Source organism: Cyprinodon tularosa, unplaced genomic scaffold, assembly GCF_016077235.1.
Source record: "Cyprinodon tularosa strain WSP-4 unplaced genomic scaffold, ASM1607723v1 ctg245, whole genome shotgun sequence".
Taxonomy (NCBI): Eukaryota; Metazoa; Chordata; class Actinopteri; order Cyprinodontiformes; family Cyprinodontidae; genus Cyprinodon; species Cyprinodon tularosa.
The window spans coordinates 74,290-99,283 of NW_024038908.1; the positions used below are offsets into that span (position 1 = coordinate 74,290).

Below are 24,994 nucleotides of genomic sequence, written 5' to 3' on the forward strand. Positions count from 1 at the left end.
GAGGTACTGCAAGGAAGTTTGTGACTGCTACTTAAAATCAAGAAAAGGGCCAGAAGAAGGAAAATGTCACAGGAAAACCGTACCAATAAAGACCATTTCTTTTTATAAGCTGGGGAAAGTAAACAAAAGGAAGTGAATCCATATTGAAGTAGTAAGAGAGATGACCTGTTCGTCCAAGGGTGTAATGCTTTATATCAGAATCCGTCTTGGGCTTTACTATAGTCATAATTCAGCTATATAGTTAAATTTAACCTTTAGATCTTGCTGAGACTAGTACATGAAAAGAAAACCTGATTTATAGGTTATTATTATCTGCCTGATAATGGTTTGCTGTTTTGCCTTGAGTACTGGGATCTATTGTGAGACTGGCAAGGAAACCTGGATTTTAAGAGTTAAATAATCTTTATTTTTTACAGATCTTTAATATAATATGTTTTTTTTTTTTTATTGTAGCACTAACACACTTTCATTGAGAAATTATTAGGGCTATTTAATAGGACAAGGTGCAGGAAATAGCCACTTCAAAGACCATGGCGGCAATCCTTAAAAAACGTGACAAAGGCATGTGCTCCTCTGTCCCATATCAACAGTCATTTATCAACATAAGAGTATCATTCGCTTTCAGACACCTTATTCATTACTTTGAAGCAGGAAGCAAAAGCAGAGGATGCTTAAGAGTCTCATGTGGCCTGTAGATATTGTCACACTACTTAAGAGGGATTTATTACAAAACAAGTAAACTTCAAAAATCTTTATTTGAGTCCAAGCCAGAAGCAGCTGCCAGCATCGGTGGTGTACTGTAAGTGTGGGAGCAGGGCAAAACTCTTGCAGCGTTTGGACTGCCGGTAGAAAGAAAATGTAATGGAAAATAACTGGTTCAGTCCAAGAGAAGTTTACCTTAGAAGAGCCTATGATGTATCACTCACTGTCATGGTTTTCATACACAGTAAAAGATTTTTATGTATTTAAGGATTCTCTATATTTACCTTACCTTTACTACAAATGATGATGAATGATCCAGGACGATTAGGGTGGCTTAGCTTATTCTCAATAAAAAAAAGCTCCAAAAATAAACATTTAACCCTCAAACTGTAATTTCAATCTGAAAAACTCACACAGAGAGAAAAGATAATTAGAAGAATTTATTGATAAGAAAGTATAGTCTTTGGCGCTCAGACCTCGGCAGGAACATTCATGCTGAATTATGCTTTAACATGCATGAGTAGATGAATGTGAATAGGGATATTCCCCCGGGCCTGAAACTGGTGGTGGTTTAATCCGAGCTGGTTGACAAGGTGATCTGCTGGGCAGAATTGTGGGACTAGAAGACTGAGGGAGCTGACGCCGGGGCTTCACTCAGACTCGGGATATAGAGGTCCTGCTTGGTGATGCAGGTACCGTGAACTGTCCATGATGAGCAAGCATGAAGCGACAGTGGAGAGGAAAAACTCCCCTTTGGGAAGAAACCTCTGGCAGAACCGGGCTCAACATGGTGGTCTTCTGCCGGACCAATGCGATGAGACGAGGGATAGTGACAACTGGAATTAATACTCTCTGATGAGGTTGAGGTGAAGTCGTGTCATGGAGGACGATTCAGCTGTGATGGCGGAGAAGGGGATGGAGGTGGGTGAATTGTCGTCTGAATCGAAATCCGACATTGCGATTGCAGGATAGCGGCTGTGGTGAGATTTGAGGGAGCTTATAAAGTGGAAGCAGGACGCTGATTTGGCTTCATGGTGGAGTAGTTCGAAGCTGATTGGCTCGCTTCAGAGACGGATCGGCTTCTGATTGATGGAGGTAAGTCAGAGTTTCTTCAATTGAACTTCCGCTAGAGCTTCATTTTAATTGGAGGCAGTTTAAACAACTTTGTACCAATGCTATCAAGTCTTTTTTTTTGTTAGTTTGAAGTGAAAAGAATCATTGCTTTAAATACAGTATAGTTCTAAAGTATTCATTCAATTCACCGTTTCTTTACATGTTTGCTTTATTGGCTAAAATGTAAAGCTCAGAAATATTTCTTTAGGACCTTTCTTTATACCTTGGATAATTTTCTATTCAAGTTTTTGTGCATTTATTACATCCACCGATACCAATTTTAAGCTCCAGCTAAACACAGACCTGTTAAACCTAAGTGAGTTGTAAACAAGCCTCCTTTGTAGCAAAAATGTTTACATCAAATTAAGCAAGACACAAGCCAGAGAGAATCCTTCAACACTTCAATGGTTTTACCTACGTCTACCACAGAACACTATCAATGTCTGCAAAACACAAACATACCCATAAGCCTCTTTCACACTTACAGCCAGGCAGCGAGGTAGTCACAATGCAGTAGCAGCCGCCTAGTGTATGACCTATAGCCAGCTTTACAGTTATAGATTGGACGCAGCAATGACAGAAGGCCTGTGTGACTAAGTGGTACATGGATTTAAGACACAAACACCAAATCTGCTGCAGTGCATAAAAAAACTCAACAATCCATGGAAAAGTCTGGATGGGTGGCAGGGAAGTGTGTTTAGAAATAACTGTTTACTGGACATTGGCCAAGGGTAGTTTCTCTAGTGACTCTGAAGATAGGGCAAAACTGGTGAAGCAGCAGCGCCACTGATGTATGTAACATTTGCAGAAACAGCTGCTGTATGATGGATCTGATTCATATAGAAAGGCCTTCATTTTAAGCAACTACAACTGTCACAATAACAAACTTTACTGAACAATGCATTGTCCAAGGAATTATTAGGATACACAATAGCATGCTGTTTGGAGACCCTTTAAAACATATATACTGTAATGTAGATGGCACAATAATGCAAGTAACCCTCTAAAAGTCATATAAACCTTAACATTTTAAAATGTTTTAACACTGGAACTAGGAGATATTTTTTAATAAATGAACAAAAAAATAAAAAAACTGGACACTGTCTAAAAAAAAAGCCAAACAAATAAAAAAACAAAACAAAATAGAAATAAAATCAAGCACTACAGAAACAATAAATAAAATGGAATATCAGGTCTCTAGTAACAATGTTTCGCTTAAAAACGTATTAAGAATCTCAGAGAGAGAAAACAAGAAACACCACCTGTTTCATGCACAAAAAGTAAAAATTAACAACTGTTAACTAAAGAGCTTAATTTTAATAGGATGCAATGCCTCAGCGGGCGATTCGCAAGCCATGTTCTCCCAGATAACCATACTGGTGTCTACTCCTTGATAGCAGGCCTCTCATGCTACTCTCTGAGGTAGCATGACCATGTACACAGCAAGTACAGTATCTAAGGAAAGAGTTCACTCCTCCTACCATAAATAAACATAAATGGTAGGGTGAGTGGAGCTTTGAAACATCCAGACTTTGTAGTAGAGAGAGAGACACCAGGAAAACAAATAAGCATGCAAACTGAAATAATCAAATCATGTGATCATGTGATTGTCTTTTAAGTTATTGACCCAGCAATAACTGTGTGCAGCACAGCAACACAATCATGGTAACTACACCAGGGAGCGTTGGCATAATGGAGAGAAATTTTCAGCACTGATTTAACCAAACAGGGAGGAAAAGAGAGGAAAGTTGTGTGGAGGATTCCGGCGGGCCGTACAGGGAGATTGCGCCTGACTGCTCTCTTTCCAAATAAGGTGGTTGTGGGGAATGTCAAAAAATATCAAAAACAAATACAGTTAATAACCGACACAAAATCAATGTCAAATTTTTATTATTTTTTTACTATTAAGGTGAAGCACATTTGTTTTTGTCCAATTTTAAAAGATTTTAATCATTTTTTTCTTAAACAATTTTTCTCTTTAAAATCAGCGTGTTTCTTTTTTAAAATACTTTTGAGTCACTTGACTGACTAAAACAACACTAATGTCAAATCATTATACGAGACCGGACAGGTGAAGCTGACTTGCTTTTAATCCAATTTTGGTGCATTTACTTTTTTTTTATTAACTTTTCTAATACAGAGAATCATTTCCTATTTTCTTATAATGAAAAATAAGAAAATCACATATTTTGATGTATTGTTGGTAGGTGAAAAAGAAAGGCACATAAAAACCTATTAAGGGCATTCCTTTCCTCCTTTACTAGACTTATTTTCTCTATCTTACATTTTGATTGAAAAAAGCTTGTCTCTGCTGCACTCCTTCACCCAGCGTCACAGCCGCATCTAATTCACAAATGTTCTGATTCTTTAACTCCTGCAAATTTTGCAGTTTGAATCTGGCAGATTCAGCAGTGCTCTCGCTTTGCTGTATATGCCAAAAACCTGCAATTCCCTTTGCCTTAAAGCACTTCTCAGTTGGCCTCTACATAGGTAAATTGTAAATTGTTTGCTCAGTGCAGGGAAGTCATGTTTGTATGAACTCACCTTAAGTCATCTATTGATATGTTTTATTGACAAACAAAATATTTAGGAGAGAGTATTGCTTTTAATAATGTAACTGACAAGTACAGGTAAGCAGAATAAGCTAAATCCCAAATGTGGCTGTGGATCGGAAATCCTGACTAACTCAGGAAGGAGATTTGTGCTTAATTGGAATACAGTAAATTGTAGGTCCTATCTCCCTTCACAAATGTAAGAATGCCATGGTGCATAGGAAAGGAACTCTGGACTGCTGTTACAAATATGAACATCATTACACCACAGAAACAGATACATGGATGATGCTTGTCAAATTGGCACTACAGCCTTCTGGAACAGAACTACAAAAATCACAAGTTACATAAATGTATCATATATGAAGCTCCCCATAATAAAACCCAAAACATATGAAGGTATGTACATTCACATGTGCCACAAAGATTGTTTGTGCTAGGTGGCCTTTGCATATATGTCCTGACATGCAAAGGATTGTGGGAATCTGTATAGCTTCTAATCGTCAGGAGATCCCTATGCCAGATGAACTATCACTGCAAACGTCCTGCTTCCTTGTTTTCTTCTTAACTGCCAACACTATTTGAACAACACTTATTATGGTAACCCATAACGCTTTTCCACTTTGGGTTAAGAGTCCTTACTGATTTGCTTTATTTGAATCAAGCATCTACACATAAATGGAACAAATAAAAAACCTGTGCAGGAAAACACTGTATCTAGCATTGACACTTGAAACAGCAAATAATATAATTATCAGGTTCAACAATAATAATGACATTTGAAGTTTATTAATCTGACATTGGAGAAATTCACTCTCTGCATTTAACCCAACCCCTTGGGGAGCAGTGAGCTGCCATTGTGCAGCGCCGGGGAGCAGTGTGAGGTTAAGGGTCTTGCTCAGAGACCAAGAATGCAGGTTGTGGGGATCCAGGTGGGGTAGTTGCAACTGGGTACTTGTTTCCGACTTACACCTGGCATGCCCCAACCAGGCAGTGACATCATACCAAGATCCAAGTTCCAGCCTCTGAGACAAATAAAATGTGGTAGAAGAGTAAATCATTGGCTGGCAGCGGATATCCTTTGGAGTTAGATAATCCTGATTTAATGCTGAAAATGTGATTATGTTATTGGAAGTTACATTAAATCCTCTGTCATCAAAGCATGTACACTAAGAACTCTGTAAGGATTTAATCAACTGTAGCCTTTTTTTGTAGATTAAACTTTTACATCGAAGAAATTACTGCTGCAACCGAAAAAGTAAGACAAATTTAAATGACATCATGGTGCAAAGCACTGAAGGCCCCCCTCAGTGCAACTCTTGTTTGGTTCTTTTAAAAGATGTCAGTAAGTAAAAGGCACAGCTAGGCTAAATGCTCGTAGAACAGAAAGGGGAGATGGAGGGCAGAGAAAAAAAAACATGAAATGAGCAAAGTTCCCTCTAGAGACACAAATAATCAGACAAAGCTGCAAAGAATATAAACTCAACAACCATTGAGTGAAGGTCAAACACTAACAGGTGCAAAATAACCAAAACCCGATGAAAGTGCCATCCTGTTCAGAAGCGGAAACAGAGAATACATGAAAGTTTGAGGCAGAAGCCTGTGGAAATGACCAGAGAGGCTTTGTGGTTAAAATTAAATGAGACAGGTGGGCCTTTTAGCACACAGGTCAATACTTGTGTGTTGCCCTATCGATTGGCAAGGCTTCAACCAAATGTCAGTATCCACCAGACTAGAATCTTTCATGATTTCCAAAATATGAAAAAGCGACTCTCCTTCAGAGGGCAACACAACGCAAAAACATTATTTGTGTTCAGATATCGCATACTACTCTAACAACATTTAGACCTCTTAATTGATCAATGACAATACCAATAATACACAATATAAAAATATACAGTAGATTTAGCATCAGAATGTGATTTGGAATCACATTTGCATGTGAACACTGGGGCAAACCACAAGGCAGCATGACCATTCAGGTGTGTCAGACTTTGATCCTTTGGCCTCACTGCACGGCATCCTGACACTGTCATGGGTCACATGGTCTGAGTCCATGTCTTTGTCCCTGTTTGCCCTCTGGCAAGTCAGTCCTCTTCTGCCATGGGCTCTGAGCTGATTACAACCACACCAGTGAGCTAAAAAGACAGTATCACTGCATCTTGTCACCTTGCCAGACTTATAGGATGGATAGACAATTTAGGTTGGAGATATGTTAAGTAATCCGACCTTAATTGGAATATATAGTTTACTTTTCAGCATATTGATACTACTTTAGATTGTATCGATGTATATAAAAGATTTTTGTTCCATCTCACATTCTATTTTATTTCTTTTAACTCTCTATTTTTGCTTTTACACTTTAATTTTATTTTTAAATTTAGTTTAAATTTATAGAAAGAGGACTAAAATGTAAGCAGTGTATCTTTATGAAGATGGCACATACTTCTCAGGATATCTTGAAGCATTCAATCTAAAAACTAAAAATGTTAGGTAGAATTTAAGTGTTTATCAGATCAGTCTCTGTTTCTGAATTTTAATTGGATATGGATTATGCTGAAAGCTTTGTGAGGTTCTAAACACTTTAGTAAAATTGTTGGACATATATTCCTAGATGCATATACATGACCTTTGATCCGAATATTTCAGGCTCTTAAAAATATTCAAGTGTTTTATTTAAAGCTACAGTGTGTAATTTTCAGCGACATCTAGGGGTCAGACTGCAGACTGCAGCAACATGAACGTCTCCCCCCCACCGCTTCTCCCCCCCAACAGTACGGCGAGCGTTACGGGACAAAATGTCTTCCACGACGTCCGCATCACCTACCTTCTCAAGTGATGAGGTTTGTTTACATAGATAATTTTACAGATAGTATTTCATTAGTCTGTGTAGGGTATAGATTTCATGTAGACTTAAGATAATAAATATACCCGTTATTTTTTCTACGTCGTTGTGACGTTTTGGTGAGCTGCTTTGCATGGTGATATAAACAGACGAAGTAATTGTAGTCATTAGTTTAACAGCGAGATTGTGTTCGCTGGAAGAATATATATTCCCCGTTTACAGAGTCCAAGTCTTGTTTGTGGCACGGGGGTTACAAGGCAAGGAAGAGGGAAAGGAAGAGGGCAGAGAGGCCGGGGTGAGCGTGCAGCTGGGGCCAGGCGAGAGAGGGGAGCCAGCGGGGTGAGAGCAGAGGAGGAAAGGCTTGAAGATCTCCAAAGGAGCCGGAGAGAAGTAACCGAGGTATATATCCAGAAAATTATTTTACAGAAAATTACTGAATCATTACCTGTGAAACGTCAGGGACGTTGCTGAATAAGTATACTGGAGAGTAACAGCATCATCACGCAGCATGTTATTGTTTTAGACAGGTCTGAGCATCCTGTACTCCAAAAACTGCAGTGATATTAGACAATTGTGTGTATAGGATTAATTACCTGTCCAAGAGAAAACTGGCAACTTGAGCGTCACTTTGAAAACCTTTTTCCTCCATCAGTGACTTCCATCGTGTAAATGCCGTGCCAATGTTGATCCGTGTTTTTTGTCGTTTCTTGTCACTCTTGCGTTTATTCTCGTCGTGTTTCCGCTTCTTAGATGACGGGGGTTCGGTGTCCGCCGCTTTTCGTTGTGATACAGAGTAGGCATGATCCTCCATTCGTCTGATGTTTGGCCACACAGTGCCAAACAGTTTGCAAAGTCACTCACGCCTGCCGCCTTGTTTACCTTTCTTGTTACCGAGGCGCAGTATACCTGCTTCTTCTTCTTCTTTGGTTTCAGGCAGACTAAACGCTTCTCAGGCATAATACTGCCATCTACTGTTCAGTACCGTCTCAGTTCATCTCTCTCAACTTGCCGTAGTTATTTTCGAGCGTCATGGGAGATCTCGCAATCGCTAGTTTGTTGCCTCTGCGCTGCCGTAGCGCAAAGATGTCAGCCTCCATGGCTGCGAGACCCGCTCCTATGTAATTATAAATAACGAATTCTAAGGCAACGCAAATGTTATGGTTAAAAGGCTGAGCTCATAGGTGATGATAAATAACATAGTTATGTATAATATATAAAATTTCTGAATTTATATGCCTGTAATTATTACACACTGTAGCTTTAAGATTTCTGGATGAAATCTCTGTAGGATTAACTGTTATGGAATTTACTGTAACTGGAGACAGTTAAATATATGTAAAACTTTTTAGACAATTTATAACACTTATATCTGCACAAGAAGCGTAAAATGGACAATGCATAAGCTCAGTGAATGAGAAGCTATTAAAAAATGAAGGAGATATATCCGTGCAAGTTGCCTTAGTCAGCAGGGAGGCCCTTTTGTGACTCAGAGAGCAGGAGATATAATAATTTACTCTGTCACTTCCTGGGGTGGGTGGAGACAGCAAACAGCTGGCAGCTCTGCCCATGGTGATGCCAACAGCATGATTACACTACAAAAAACAAACGCAGTGATAAAGAGAGAAAGATGGTGTTTAACACAGTTCAAAGCTAAAAAAGGGAACGGATGAGTAAGTGTGAGGAACAGAAGGTGGAGGTACGTAGCAACTGGAAGCAATGACACTCATTCCTCTGTCCCAATATCGCTGTATTAGTGAGACTAACAAGTGTTGCTTTGTATATGTCCTGAGAGGCTCCTTCACACTGCAGAGGTTTTTAATTAATCTTTTTAATCCAACAAACTGAAGCCTTCATTCTGATTCAGTTATGGGCCCAGAGAGCTGGAACACATGAAAGAGAAATTCACTTCTTCTCCATCACTGTCACAAAAGTTTCTACAAAATGAGGTTTGCCAGATCCAATACAGTAAAGACAACCGCTTGAATGCAAAGAAACACTGCACCACCGAACAGGAAAAACTGCTGTTTCAGTGTGCTGAGAGCCATTTTTTATAGACGACAACAGGACAGGCAAACCAGCTTGTTTTACTATTAAAAAACATGTCATCCAAAAACAGGCTTTACTCACTAAGAGTAGTGATGATACAGAGTTAAAAGGCTTGCTTTGAATTTGCATCCGGGGTTGGTTGTGGGGGCTGGGTTACCAGCTGCTGTGCATCTCACACGGCCCGTATGGAGAGGAAATTATCCCTGGGTGTCAGAGTGTCACATCATGGTTGCTACAGAAACCTTACTGGCGCAATATTTTAGAAGGAAGTCAAATTAAGTTGACAAGACACATTTTATAGAGCGCTGTCTTTAAAATATTTAGTGCTTTGGAATTGACTAAGAGTAATGTAACTTTGAGCGCATGGATGCTAAGTTTGTATCACCACCAGTTGTATTTCAAAATATGTATTTTGTTTGCTGTTGTGTCTCTGGCCCACTAGACATAAATGGATACTTAAAGTTGTTATTTTTGGTTTGTTTTCACATTCTGATCACATCCAAGCATGGTTTATGTGAGTAAAACGATCTAAAAATTAATAGATTATCAAATAAAATGATTTACTCTATGGCCACTATGTATTTTTTTGTTTTTCAGTTTAACTTTCAATTGATTTTTAAGAAAAATCAAATAATGAATAATGTCCCCAAATACAAGAAAATTTTTGAAATTTTCCCTTCTAGTACAGATAAAGAAAATACACTTAAAAACTCATTTTTATATTTAGAAAGTTGAAGGACTGATTAAAAGAAAATTATTTATTGGCTGGAAAACATGTATCCACCTTAGTTTTCTGTGGTTTGCAACAAAACCTTAAGCGTTTGAGTGTTTGGATGTATTTTTTTGTCAAACTTTTATTGTCTTGATATTAATTTAACTGCCCCTACTGAAGTGGAATAGAAAAAGAAATGTAATCATTAGAATTACAGGGAAATATATAATAGAGAGAATATAAATAATGTACCAATCTTTCATTTCAAATGTGTAGCTATGACACAAATACTTTTTTTGTAGCTCCACTATGAGTGACCAACTGACCAATGAACCAACAATCTATCCACCTGTGATCAAACTGGGAAGAAAGATAAAGAGTCAGAGGAAACTAACATGAATGAAAACAATAGATTTTTAATATCTGGGCTCTCGAGATAAAGCAACAAAAGGAGCTATAGCTCTATTTACAAAGAGTTTGGGACAGAAAGACAGAGGACACTGAAAATACAGAGAGGGAAGGTGAAAAGAGTCTAAAGCTGAAGTGGAAAACTATTGTAAAGGTAGGGGAAAACAAGGTAAAGAATGCCCCAGAGAGGACATGGAGGGAAAAAGTCAAAGAACTTAAAAAAAAAAAAATGCATGGCATTGAGAGAGGGAAGGAGAAAGCAGCATAACAACTGTTTTGTTGGGGTATTCATGAAAAAGCCAGTTCAGCAGTACTCCAGGGTTTTCTGATAAAAAAAAGGTGTTTCTATGTGTGTCCTCTGCATCTAGGAGCACCTGCTTCTGTTCTACACACTATGAAGGAATAATATATGTAATATTGTAGGACTGTGCATGGATGTGGAAGGCTGCCTGTGAGCTGAGAAAGTGAACAGAGATTACTGAAGCACGTAATGGAGAGCTGGTGTTCATAGCATTTAGAATGATGACTCCTTTAAACTCCTATCCCACTCTTCTCCATCTCTTGCTTTTCCCAATGTTTTTTGGGACGGGGAAAATGGCAGTGCTCAAGATGAACAAACGTCCCTTGAGACAGCGCAGGGAGCAATGATCAGGGGGGCATCAAGGAGACGAGTAGGGCAGGAGGAGGAAGGAACACATTAGCCTCTTACTCAGCGTGTCACTCAAATTGGCAGCACCAGCCAGCGCTGCTAGTTGCTGTGGGTCCACACAGAGCCTCTCCTAGCCTTCAACAGGATTTATGTCTTACTCTCTGACGGCAGCGGGATCTAGAGCATTTGGCCCATTTGGTCGACTACATTTCTTTATAGCTGAATAAAACAAATACGTGCAAACAATCAAATCTTTATATGATGAAGGGATTAGGGATGAAAACAATCCCTTCCTAAAGCTACTCTTATATATGGGCTTTGATATTTTCATATCAGCAAATTGGATGTTTTTATTTTTCAATATCTCTTTTGATTAAATTATATACAAACAGCAGTGTTCCAGTTAAACTGCCTGGCCTTCAGTATCAGAACAGGCAAACGCTAAGGCTCTGTGGACATCCATGCCTTTATAAAATGCATGCACATAAGGTTAGGTAACTGGATTTTAGAACATAAAAAACTTGAGTGCCATAAAAAAGTATTTGCCCACTAAAAGATGGATGCCTTGCGTTGCTTTTTTAGAACTTTTACATTATACAAACTATAATGTCACACAAAATACCTAAATAATAAATACAAAAGCAGTCTTCTCTATATTCAAACACCGGCTGAAACAATTAATCGGATTAATCGTGATGAATCAATTATTGAAATAATCGTCAACTAATTTAGTAATCGATTAACTGTTTACTGGAGTATAGGGACTGTAAAACATGCCTTTAGCTGACAGTGCAACCCAAGATGGGTAAAAAAAGAAAATATGCTCTATCCAGAACTCCTCGCGCAGAAAAGATTTTGTTTCATGTGGTTTAATTTTGTGAAATCTCCTTTAAGGAACCTTTTGCTATTATTAATCAATTAATCAAAAACATTTTGGACAGATTAATCGATCTGCTAAAAAATCATTAATTGCTGCCCAAATTCAAATATAACTGAATAATTGTCCTCTTGTGAAATCATGACTGACCTGTGATAAAGCACATTTTGCCATTTTTTTATTTATTTCATCAGCAACACTTTAGCCTGATCACTGCTAGAGCACTGGAAGCAAGAAATCACATAATTAGAACCTGTCTGGCAAATTGAAGTAGGCCTAAATAGCTCAAAAAGCTAACATATCATGCCTCAATCTAAATAGATTCAAGAACCGATGAGAAACAAATACAATGATAGGTCAGTCTGGAAAAGGGTTATGAAATCTCTAAAGTTTGGGACTCTTGCAAACAACAGTAAGAGTTGTTATCTACAAATAGAAAAAAACAAAACAAAACAGGGATAACATTTCTCTCGACAAAAACTTATGCCAGGAGTCATCTACAATGACGTAAACCTCACTCCCCTCACTTGTAAAAGTCAATGTTAATGACACGCACAGTGAAAACTGCTGCTGACTTTCTGTTTGATTCAAAGCACATAAGAAATTTCAGCTCCAAATACCTAAATTTAAAACAAAATCAGGGTTTTCTAGGGTTGCCTACAACTGCATTTAAATCCAAATTAATTGCTGTGACATGACGTACTATTAAGTTTTCTCAATTTAGAAGGTAAAACATGACCTGAGAAAACAGGAAAGATGATTTGACTATTTTTATAGAAGATATACACTCACCGTCCACTTTATTAGGTACCCCATGCTAGTAACGAATTGGACCCCCTTTTGCCTTCAGAACTGCCTCAATTCTTCGTGGCATAGATTCAACAAGGTCCTGGAAGCATTCCTCAGGGAGTTTGGTCCATATTGACATGATGGCATCACACAGTTGCCGCAGATTTGTCGGCTGCACATCCATGATGCGAATCTCCCGTTCCACCACATCCCAAAGATGCTCTATTGGATTGAGATCTGGTGACTGTGGAGGCCATTTGAGTACAGTGAACTCATTGTCATGTTCAAGAAACCAGTCTGAGATGATTCCAGCTTTATGACATGATGCATTATCCTGCTAAAAGTAGCCATCAGAAGTTGGCTACATTGTGGTCAGAAAGGGATGGACATGGTCAGCAACAATAGTCAGGTAGGCTGTGGCGTTGCAACGATGCTCAATTGGTACCAAGGGGCCCAAAGGTGCCAAGAAAATATTCCCCACACCATGACACCACCACCACCAGCCTGAACCATTGATACAAGGCAGGATGGATCCATGCTTTCATGTTGTAGACGCCAAATTCTGACCCTACCATCCGAATGTCGCAGCAGAAATCGAGACTCATCAGACCAGGCAACGTTTTTCCAATCTTCTATTGTCCAATTTCGATGAGCTTTTGCAAATTGTAGCCTCAGTTTCCTGTTCTTAGCTGAAAGGAGTGGCACCCGGTGTGGTCTTCTGCTGCTGTAGCCCATCTGCCTCAAAGTTTGACGTACTGTGCGTTCAGAGATGCTCTTCTGCCCACCTTGGTTGTAACGGGTGGTAATTTGAGTCACTGTTGCCCTGCTATCAGCTCGAACCAGTCTGGCCATTCTCCTCTGACCTCTGGCATCAACAAGGCATTTCTGCCCACAGAACTGCCTCTCACTGGATGTTTTTTCTTTTTCGGACCATTCTCTGTAAACCCTAGAGATGGTTGTGCGTGAAAATCCCAGTAGATCAGCAGTTTCTGAAATACTCAGACCAGCCCTTCTGGCACCAACAATCATGCCACGTTCAAAGTCACTCAAATCACCTTTCTTCCCCATACTGATGCTCGGTTTGAACTGCAGGAGATTGTCTTGACCATGTCTACATGCCTAAATGCACTGAGTTGCCGCCATGTGATTGGCTGCTTAGAAATTAAGTGTTAACGAGCAATTGGATACCTAATAAAGTGTCCGGTGAGTGTAAAATTAATAAAAGCTACTATTTTGTATTTTTTTTATGGGTAGATGAAAAAAAAATTATCAATGCACAAGAAAACTTCATTTAATTTTCAAATAAATTATGTAATTCAGTTTTTTTTTAGGATTGAGGAAAGCAAACTATGCTCAAATATAACTAATCATCCATGAAAATTATTGTTAGGTGCAATAGTGGAATAAAAAGCTCTTGTCTAATTAGCATATCTGCTGTAGGGAAGCCCTAGTGATCAAAAGTGCAGTTACTTGTAGAACTTGACCTGCAACACCATCTGGATATCCTCATTGGCCCCATGTATACATGAGCCCTGTTGTTTATAATATAAACAGCATTTTCCTTCATTGTAATACTGTATTGTACTGTAGAACTGTATAAACCCCACAGTAAATATGCATCTGTTAGGCAATGGTAGCGTATTTATACTGGCTCCACAGAGCGTCTTATCTCCCATTTTCTTTAGAGTTAGAAGTTTATTCTAAAACCTAGTATTACATTATCAAAGTGACCATCCACCTGACAATTTAGAGTCAAGCAGATTTAATACATTTTGAACTTCTGTCAGTTCTATGTCTTATACAACAGAGCATCTATAGAGTGGAGCAGTGGGTAGCACTGCTACCTTGCAGCAAGAAGGTTAAAGGTTTAATTTCTGGCCCGAGGTCTTTCTGCAAGGAGTTTGAATGTTCTCCCTGTGCATGCATGGGTTCTCTCTGGGTACTCTGGCTTCCTCCCATATTCCAAAGCTACCACAGCTTCTCTAAATTTTCCTTTGATGTGTGTGCGTGAAGATTGTTTACCTAAGAGATATATCAGTCACGTATATTAATGTTTAATCATACATTTTTGTCTTTCTAAAGGTTTTTTTATTTTTGTAAACAGCATTCTGATAATAATACCAGAAGCACAGTGACGCTCGCAGCACAACTAGTTGAAGTAGTTGGGTGGAGCTGAATCAGCTATAATGACTTTAACCTCACTCAGACCCAAACAGGTATGGACGTTAATTTACTCTTGCTTTATTAGCTCACCAACTGTTAACCAGACCAATTCAGTTGGTCTGTTCCATGACACTGACCTAAACAAGGATTGTTAGATCACAGTCAAAGTTTAAGCCCAGTCATGGCCTCCCAGCAACTACTCACCGCCGTGAAAGCTGTGCATCTTCGAATTTAAACAGTAGGCTAGTCATCTTTACGCTTCATTATCTTTTTGTTCAGGCTATGCATTATGTATATCCTTTTTTATGAAACATTTTGAACAAATGTACAAAATCACGTGGTTTGTACATACGTGAAGTCAAGTCTTACAGGCTTAAGGCACACATATGGTTATAAGGCAACAATAAAACAGAACAACACAACCCAAAAAAAATCTAATCAAATAAAAGGACAAGGGCGCATTATGTAATCTACGCTTTTATTTTGAAATATTTTCCTGCACTTCCGGGCCAGCCATGAAACCTTCTTCGTCTTCCAAACTCTGAAGAAGAATAATGCTAAAAGGAATTGGCGAAATCCAAAAACGGGCTGTTTTTTTCCATTAAGTTTTTCTGGTTTTTCTTTCTAAATTCTGGTGACAAGACAGGAAAAACGGCTTTGTTTTCCGTTTTTGATCTGTAAATGGAAAAATGGAAGTAGTATCCATTTTTGGTTTTGAAGAAGAAAAAAAAATAGTAGTACACAGACTCATATACCTTCCAGAAAAATGTTACTGCTGGTCAGGTTTGAAGATCATTCAGCGGATTTCCAGCCAATGGTTCTGCACCGAGAATCCTCTCATAATCTGCGTTCCTTATTATGTCAAAAACTCCTATCTTGATAAAATAGAAATGATTCTTACCTTTTTTTAGAAAGCAGTATTAAATTGTCTTGAAAGGTGATAAAAATTCCTTTTTAAAACTTATTTTAAAAAGTGTTTGGTTTGTAAACATTAAATTTGCTAGCATACACAACAATTTCAATTACAACAGTAATTAAAATAGTCATTCAGAACAGCAATAGAGGAATGAAAGGAAAAAAAACAGTGACATTTCACACCTTTTTGAAGGTTTACAATAGAAAATAGTGCATAAAATTCTCAAATCTTGTCGAAAACATTACAGTAATGATTTAACGCTAAAACAGTTCCCATATCATAGACAACCTATAGATAAAAAAAAATTAAAAATGCAGGATTGGGCTTTGGAGTGTGTCCTGGAAAATCCAGATGATAAATGCTGCTACTTCACTTCCCATGCGGGACCAGAAGAACTCATGCCACCTATAATCTAGGAGGTTCTCTCTTATCTGATTATGAATGCGAGTAAAGAGGATTTAGGTGCTAGTGCCTAAATGCTATGCCGTGCTGATTAAAGGTCTGTTGGTAGGGTTATGTAACTGATACAACGGGCTAAAGAAGGTATGCTTCATCTAAACTCTTTTCTTGTAATACATGAGGATAACTTGCTCAATGCCTGAAAAGGTAATAACTCCAACTGACTGATGTTACCTTGAGCTTCTATGTACAGATAACATTTTTTGTGAGATTATTTAGTTACAGAAACATAGAAAAAGAAAGAAAATGTTTTTACAAAAGATATTCTAATTGTTATCCATACAAAAACAGGGAGAGCATATGGACTTAACCTTTTAACCTCAATAACAACTCATATTGCACTGAAAGATAAAAACATGTTGTGCTCCTTGCATCTAAAAGAGACAATGTGTCTCTAGTCTAACTATATCGTTCCTACACTATTTCTTGATAAAAACTCCTCTCATCTTGGTCTCTTGGAGCATCAAGATCTACATCAGTGCACCTACTGTACAAGCTTAGTGAATTAATGTCTGGAAGATAGCAGTCGGCTGGAAGGAGGCAGCCTACTGTGATCAGAAACAAACACCCCTGAGCAAAAGCCTACGAGTCTGCCAACAGTGTCTGTGGTGGAGAGGACCAAGCACTGCAGAACTGAATGGCAAAAGGCTGTGTGCATACTGGCCCATTGCTTATTTCCACCAGCTAGACTAGCTTATTAGATAAAGAGGAGAGTAATGGAGCAGATCCACATTAAGGAGCAAGAACAAGGCTGGACATGGCTGCTGTGTGAGGGGGGCATGTGGCTGGCTGACTCTGCAAGGAAGAAGCAGTGATCTCTTTAAAATGCCCATAGATGCTTTTCTATTATCTTCAGGGGCAGCACGTTAGCAACATGCTAACCCAAAAATATATAAAAATGTGAATTTTATTTCATGAAAACATAGAACATGCAATGTTTGTGTCAACACAATTTAATTAGCTCTACCTAAAAAAAAAAAAATTGTAAAAAACTGAAAGTGACTTTTCTCTTGCATATTATAAGTTAGTAACTGCAGCAAGATGAAGTCACACTATAACCCCTTTTATAATGCCTCTTAAAAACCCCAGAAGCCTGGGGCTATTTAAAGCCTGGGTAGCCGTTTGATACACATGTACGCTGTTAATCTAAATTTTCTGGGGTTTTACTTAACTGAATCTTATTGTCCCATTCCTTAGGTGTAGCTTTAAAACCTTTCATATATTGAAGAGATAGAGCTTTGTACAGGATATCCGTAATATGTTTTTAAGCAAAAAAGTACACCTCATAACCTTATCTGCACGTTAAGGTTAAGGTTATCTGTCGGTTCATCACGGTTCTGAGCCTATCTAAAATGTCTTTCGAATACACATGATTTATTATACAAATTAAGTTGAATTATTTAAACTTTATTTAATAGCTTTGCGTTAAAATTAACGTTAAAAAGTAATTGTACTAAATTAAGTAATACATTCACCGAAATCTTAAAATTTGGGTGAAATATTTTATTTTTATTTTATTTTATATTTTTTTATTTTAATATATTAAGTTTTTGTCAATTACAATGTACAATTTTACAGTGTTTTCTATTCATAAATATAAAATGAAAGATTCAGTAAACATTTATTTCAAAGAATGCTTCTAGAACACAAAAATATTTTTTTTGCATTAGAAACAGCTGAGATTAACAACAGTGGGACAATTATACTATAATGACAGGTCAATAAAGCTGCATTAGATTCTTTATCTATCTGTCTGTCTGTCTGTCTGTCTGTCACTATTTTCATTTCTTAATGTTTCTAATAACTTACATACTAAAACTATACCTTTTCGCTCAGAAGGTTAAGTGTAGCTATGTCTGGTTGTTTGTTAAGCAGAACAAGGAAGAGCTTATCTGGGGTATAATTCATGCAAGAGCTGCCACAGCATGGGGCCTTAGTCATTTAAACATGAGAAATTAGGCATTGATTTTACTTAGTAAAAATGTAAGAATAAACCCCAACAGAAAATAGCCAGATGCTGGCCCCTACAGCCAGCATCAGTCTTACTGTTATAACCACCTGTCCTTATTTAAGCTGGTCCCTTTTAGCTACTAAAACAGCTCTATAGAATCAGGCCATGAAATACATAATGTGGCAGCCATATGCATTCTTACCTGTGAGTATTGTGGGGTGAATATTTTAGTTGCTCGGGTGTCCTAAAGGCACCTTAATATTGTGGCACCTTAAAGGCAAAGGCTAAGTCATGTCAAGAGGATTAAGAGTTAAGACTCCGTTGGGAGATATGAAAGAGTGTGTGATCTTGATATCTGCATCAAATATCAGCCTAAATGAGGAAAAATATATTTAGAATGCATAAATGCTATAAATGTTACAGAAATTAGACAGCATTTACAAACATATGAAAATATTAAATTGCATGTGGGTGATATTTTTGCAATCAATAAAAACATTTTTTGTGACTTGTTAATATACTTAACCAGCATTTTATGTTATGAAAGCAGAAAATGTTTGTGGACCACTGCTGTAGAGAAGTGCTTATACCATAATGGGGTTAGTACTGTGCAAAAAATATTTGTGCTGGTAGAATGCATTCAAATAACATTTATGCAAATGTAATAATGAAGGATGAACATTGCATTGTAATAACACTTGTTTTCCAGTAGCTTTATCTGTGAGAGGCCATGTTGATATAAACATACTTATCATTTTCTTGCCAACACAGTCATCAAAAGGTTTGCCCCCGTTCTTGGAATTCAGAAGCCACAACATCATTTAGCCTTATACATGTGCCAGTTAAACAAGCCTCATCCCCTGTGCTTAATGAGTATATTCCCTAAAGTCAAAGATCTTGGAGGAGGACTTCTTTTTTACAAAGTTACTCTCTTTTCCATGGACTCCTAACATCTCACAAAAACAAGCATTTGGTAGTGCTAGTCATTTTTTCTGAATCCAACTATTTTTTTCAAAAGAAAATACACAGTAACACATAAAACACACTGCATTTTTTTACAGTTTCATTTATAATTCATCACTAAAGGTTTGCAATCATCAGGACCAGCACCCTGGGAAGAACTTGTGAGTGCACCAGCTGGATAACTTAAAGCTTTGTTCTGCCACTTTCTTTGCCTCCATCTTTCCTGTATCGCTTGCAGCTTCTCTGGGCACCTCTTCACAGCTACTATTACATTAGCTTTATTTTATCACACATTGGATTTCTATCTTTTCAGTTTAAAATGCAAGTTCATGTAAACCTAATTGTATGAAATGGTTTGAATGACCCCATGGGGAAGGTAACAACCTCCGTGCATAACCTTTACTTAAAGGCCAAAGGGGTTGTATGTGGCATAAAGCATCAGAACTGACTCTAACTGTAGAGTAAGACTGAGTAAAAGGAAAAGGAGAGAAGAGAGGAAAGGGCAAATGTGTGTGCCAGAAGACAAATTGCATTTGACAAAGAGCTTTAGTTGCCTTGTATGAAAGCACATGGCTGTGTAGCGAAACTAGTAATGGCATTTCCTCAGTCAGGAGCTTTCAAAAGAGCTCACTGCATGATGTTTGAGCGGTTAAAGGCTTCCCTCAACTCGGGGAGCTGCTTTATGACTATGCAGTCACAGTACTCTACTTTTGTATGAGTTTCAGCTGCAGATAGCCTAAGCTATTGAAATCATGATCAGGCCCTCCACATAGGCCTGTCAGCAGGATGGTAATTCAATTTGATTTAGGATGGGATTTCCCTTCCAGGAACCAAGGGCTTCCCCCTCATGATAGTGTACAAGTCAGCAAAACACAGATGTGTCTGAAGTCAAAAAAGGAACTGTATTGGGGAGTAAATCACTTCAGACGTTGCACAGCATAGCAAATTACTCAACTGCTGTCACATGAGTCGGCCCTAAATTAGATATCGGCAGTCTCTGTCTAATTAATTCATATGATAAACAGCTTCACTGTAAAGGATGAATGCTGTAATCAAGCTGAGACAGGATCAGTGTCAATCACAACCACTGTTTGAATTACTGAAAATAGGGAATTTGTCAATAAAGCAGGAGGGGAGAGTGGTTTGCATAATAGACAACAATGGGATAAACAACCTCTGTCGACTAAGAGCAATTATGTTTCGTTGTTCTTGAATAATATCTTAGTTTTTAACAACAGTGTGCTAGCTGCTAATATAACGCTTTCACCTTTTATTTTAAGACAAGGCAAGAACTAGAGACACGCCCGTCTATAGGCCAAATAATGGAATCAGTCAGTTTTACCCTTAAACAGCTGTGATCAGTAATCAGCAGCTCAAAAACTAAAGAAAAAAGTATTTTCTATTCTTGGTACTGTACCTTCAGCTTTAAGGATCACTGCTTTATGATTGTGCTGTTATTCCTGTACAACCAGTATGTAACAAATAGAGTTTTGTATTACAAATGTTGAAACATGTTATATACTTTTACTATATAGTGATGTTATGAAAAAGTGAATCATTTTTTAACCTTACTGTTGTGATCACTTGTGTTCAGCAAATTCTTTCTCCTTGTTAACTAAATCCATCAAAATAAAGATCTCCCTCCTTTTTTGCTATAAATACATCAACTTATGACAGATAACATCTTGTCTTCTTACACTTGGAAGAACATTCTATTGTACAAAAGAAAAAAACTGATGTATAGCCTTGAGGTACAACACAAACCTACAACAGAGTATAACCTCCTGTATTATTCCTTGGAGGCTGGCTGTTATTTTCCTTATAAGTCCTTTTTTAGATGCGCGACTCAGTTGGCCAATAACTGATATTAGTCAATTTTCCTGTGACCAGAAACTTCACAGAAACTGGTCATATTGTCATGTGTAGAGGTGAGTATTGGCATGAGTGTTGCGATTCGATACATGTCACGATACGATATTATCACGATTTTGCAGTATCACTATATATTGCCATATTTTCCCCAGCTATCAAAATCAAATGATGAGATAAAACAGCAAGTCCTGTATATTTTCATCAGAAAATATTGATTAGGTATTATTATCCATGTTGTATGGGGTTTTCTTCCACTGTGACTGCCTCAAATACAGATTTGGTGCTGCACTCACAGTTAAAGGGCTCCACAGCGCTTTCTGCCAGAGTGGTGGTGCAGAGGTAGCACATTTTCCCATCAATGTTTTATGTAACCATTTTTTTTTTTAATCGATACTAAGTAAGTGAAATATCGATATTATATTGGGCAGCCGAATATCACGATATATCGCCAAAACGATTATTTCCCACACCCCTAGTCATGTGTATGACATAGATCAAATTGAACAATCCCACTATATATATTTATATGTATATAAAAGCATCTAGCACCTTTATTATTTTATGCTATTCGGTGAATTACCTTGAAGTCCTTAGAGCTGACGGTATTCTAGTCTCAGTCTCTGACTTTTAGACGTAAGCAGTCACACAAGACCTCACTATGCAAGCATTGTATGGTAAGAAGATAAGGCCACTGGACAGTGACATACAAAGTCAAGAACATATTGTTCTTTAAAACTGACAAGTCTTGTTGGGAACCGTGTAAATAGGATTTGTAATCTCTAAGCAGGAGTAAATGCAACTTTAATCAGTTAATATATTAGATATAGTATATTCTGAAGACAGACAATCTTATTTTGCTTGAAAGTGGACAATGTAAGAAAACATATAAAACAGGCATTAATATAGCTATGAGAAGCTACTCCATCATCAAGTCACTGAAAGACTGTCACCAAGACACAAAATGAAGCTGTATCAGGGAAGAAACGTATCTCTTCTTATTAAAAACTTAGTCAAGTCACTGATCAGCAGTAATTTAGATAAAAAACAGACACAATTATTTTTCCGGCCCTCTGTTTTATCCTCAGAATACTTTGCTTTTAAAACTTAACCACTGTTTCAACTGACCGTATCACATTCGAGCTGATGAACTCATGGGCATGTTTTGAAGCGCACGTGGGAGTTGGTCTTTAACAAGCATGCTTGCAATGTGTTATTATGCAACCAGAGTGTTCAGCTTGGACTGAGACTAAGAAATGTGAGGCTGAGGAGGTACAAACTCCCTTTGCAGTCTTGGATTCTTACCTTTGCAGCCACGGAGGAGCTGGGCTTCTCCAGAAGATCCCAAAGTTTCCTCCTCTTCTCTGGGCAGCAGGTGTTATCGAACTCTCCCTCTCCCTCCCTCTCCCTCATGGTTTCAGCCTCCCTCCGAAGCTCCTCATTCATCTGCTCTTTTTTCTGGTGGTAGCGGGCCTGGCAGCAAGACTCCAGGTAGATCTCGTCGATCCCCCAGTAGTCCAGCTCCTGGCCAAAAGAGAGGGCACACATCTCCTCCATCATGTGCAGCTTGCCTGTGCGGTAGAAGTTCAGGATGGAGGTGAAGGCCCCCGGGTGCCGGTCAAAGAAGTACTCATTCTCATTTAGGCTGTAGTCATCACAGATCTCCATGAGGGACTCATGGGTGTTGCAGTCCCGGAGCTTACCGAGCCGGGTCCTTGGTAGGCGATCCAGGGTCCGCCACAGAACCTCATGGTTCAGGCCACCGACATTAAGGCGGACCCTTCGTGAGCGGGCTTTGGTGCGAATGATTTCGATAGGCTCGGGGGGTAATGATGGTGAAGTTCGGATGTTGTTGGGTTTAGGCCCTGTTGGTCCAAGCTTCTCGGCCATGATAATGGAAAAGGATACTTCTCAATAGATGTTACCACGTTGAACAGGCAAAGAACAATATGCAGGGGAAATGTATGAAACTTTTGAATTATGTTGGATCCTCTCTAGGCAAGTCCCTCCATGGCTGAAAAGAAAAAGAAACAAAAAGAGACGACTTCTGAGGAAGGAGAAATGGAACACCGGGTGTTAAATCTTTGTACCACTTGTCTTCAAGTCAAACATTATGACAGCTGCACAGGGTTATTGATCCAGTTCATCATATTTCTAAGAGAGCATTTGGCCAAATCAATGATTTCACTTTGCCAGTCTATGCAGAGTGTATTTATAGTGAGTCAATATCATTTCACTACAGTACTCCTACAAAATTACTTTCTTTAAATCCAACTTTAAAGAGCAATCTCCAGGTTTAGCAGAAATTTCTGAAGTTTAATCACACCTATCAGAATGCTAAGGCTTTTACTTTACTAAAAACTTTTACTTAAAATTTGTTGGCAGCCCTTAGATAAATCATTTTAAAACCTATTGCCATTTTATTCTGAAGTGAATTCAAAGTTAATTGTACACTATGATAACTGATATCAAACCACAAACACATTGTATGTTAGCCTAGTGGAAACTGGAATCTGCCAAATAAAATCAATCAAATTGTTTTATTCATAGATTATAGATTTGCATTCAGTTAGATATGCTGTAGTGCATTTGTTTTGAAAAAATAAATAAATAAACTGACCTAACAATTAAAAATTAAATTTGGGAGTTAAGCATGTAAAATCGTGAGATTGTTTGCCTTTCACATGAAAGAATTTTCTTGAACAGGTTTTAGTTACATTTGGTTTTGGCTGATTTGAATAACAAATTTTGCACGCACAAGCTGAATGGTTGGCATATGCTATAATATGTCTGTAGGAAAGGGTCATGGTGAAATAATCCATATATATATATATAACACCGCGGCATACCTGTTACACTATTTATTCAATAGTCACTGTGAATCTCCTAACAATCCGCCAACTACCTCCAGTATCAGCACTCTGACAGCCTACACATTCCTTACAGCACTAAAGTAATAATAGGTTAAAAATATTCATAATATTTCATCAAAATAGCCATTCTTACCTTGCCGCTGTAAACCAGCCTTTTCATGCAAACTACTCTGGATCCTAAGGTGGGAAAACCGAGCTGGGATCCCCCTTCAGTTAGGCGGCTACGGCTGAGGGGAGCACTCCGCGCACACGACGCGCGTCCCACATTATGTGGAAAATGAGTGTGGAAGAAAAAAAAGAGAGAAGATAAAGAGATGGAGGGAGAACAAAAAAAAGGTTTTAATCCTTTACACTGAGCGATCACATGCACCGCTTTGCCATCGGAACGCGGACTGTCCGGCAGCTTTCCGAAGCCTGACAGAAGCGCTGTGGACGCAGAGACGCGGAGCGCGTAAAATGAAGCAAAGGGGAAGGAGCGGGATGAGCGAACTGCGGAGCGTCCCGCTGGGTACTACAGTTCAGAAAGGAGGAGCGCAGGGGCGCGCACTGCACAGGCTGCACCAAAGCACAGAGGTGATGACCAAATCAGAGCCGGGCAGCAGGTTGTTCTCCCTAAGTGATAGAAAACAAGGAAACAATCTTCCTTCACAGAACTGTTGCTCCTCTTATTTGCGTCATTTAATAACAATTAAACCTAGTATTTTATAAACTCACAGATCTAGATGCCCTGGAATCAAACAAACCACACACACACACCCTTCCGAGTGGACCATAAAGTAATGCCTCCATGTGATAGGGGGCACATTTCGCCGCGGGCCACTTTTTAGTGTAGCCTAATGACCATAAAATGTAGTGTTGCTTCGCTTTCTGCAGAATGAACTAATGTGCGTGCCCTCACGCTGTAGGGCTGCAAATGATCTCCTGTAAAACCCAAGAGAACACATTTTTATTATGCTCCTTCTATGGATTTAAAACTCGGTTTACATCCCCAGTTTGTCTCAAAAACTGTAGAAACAGTGGCAGTACTAGACAAAATATACCAGGGGGCCAGGAGGGGGCCTGCATTGTTTTCATGGGGGCCAAGAAAAGCATGAAATATAAAAGCAG

At 38.5% G+C, this 24,994-nt stretch overlaps 1 protein-coding gene across 1 annotated transcript; it reads right to left on the reverse strand.

Annotated features, from left to right (window-relative positions):
• Positions 1 to 5,273: 5,273 nt before the first annotated feature.
• LOC119785244 (potassium voltage-gated channel subfamily B member 2-like) lies at positions 5,274 to 24,432 on the reverse strand (the record flags this gene model as incomplete). Its single annotated transcript, XM_038287789.1, has 3 exons — positions 24,021 to 24,432; positions 22,320 to 23,028; positions 5,274 to 5,392 (listed from the first exon to the last, which is right to left on the reverse strand). Coding segments are annotated over exons 2-3 (704 nt in total), but the record flags the coding sequence as incomplete, so codon positions are not given.
• Positions 24,433 to 24,994: the final 562 nt, after the last annotated feature.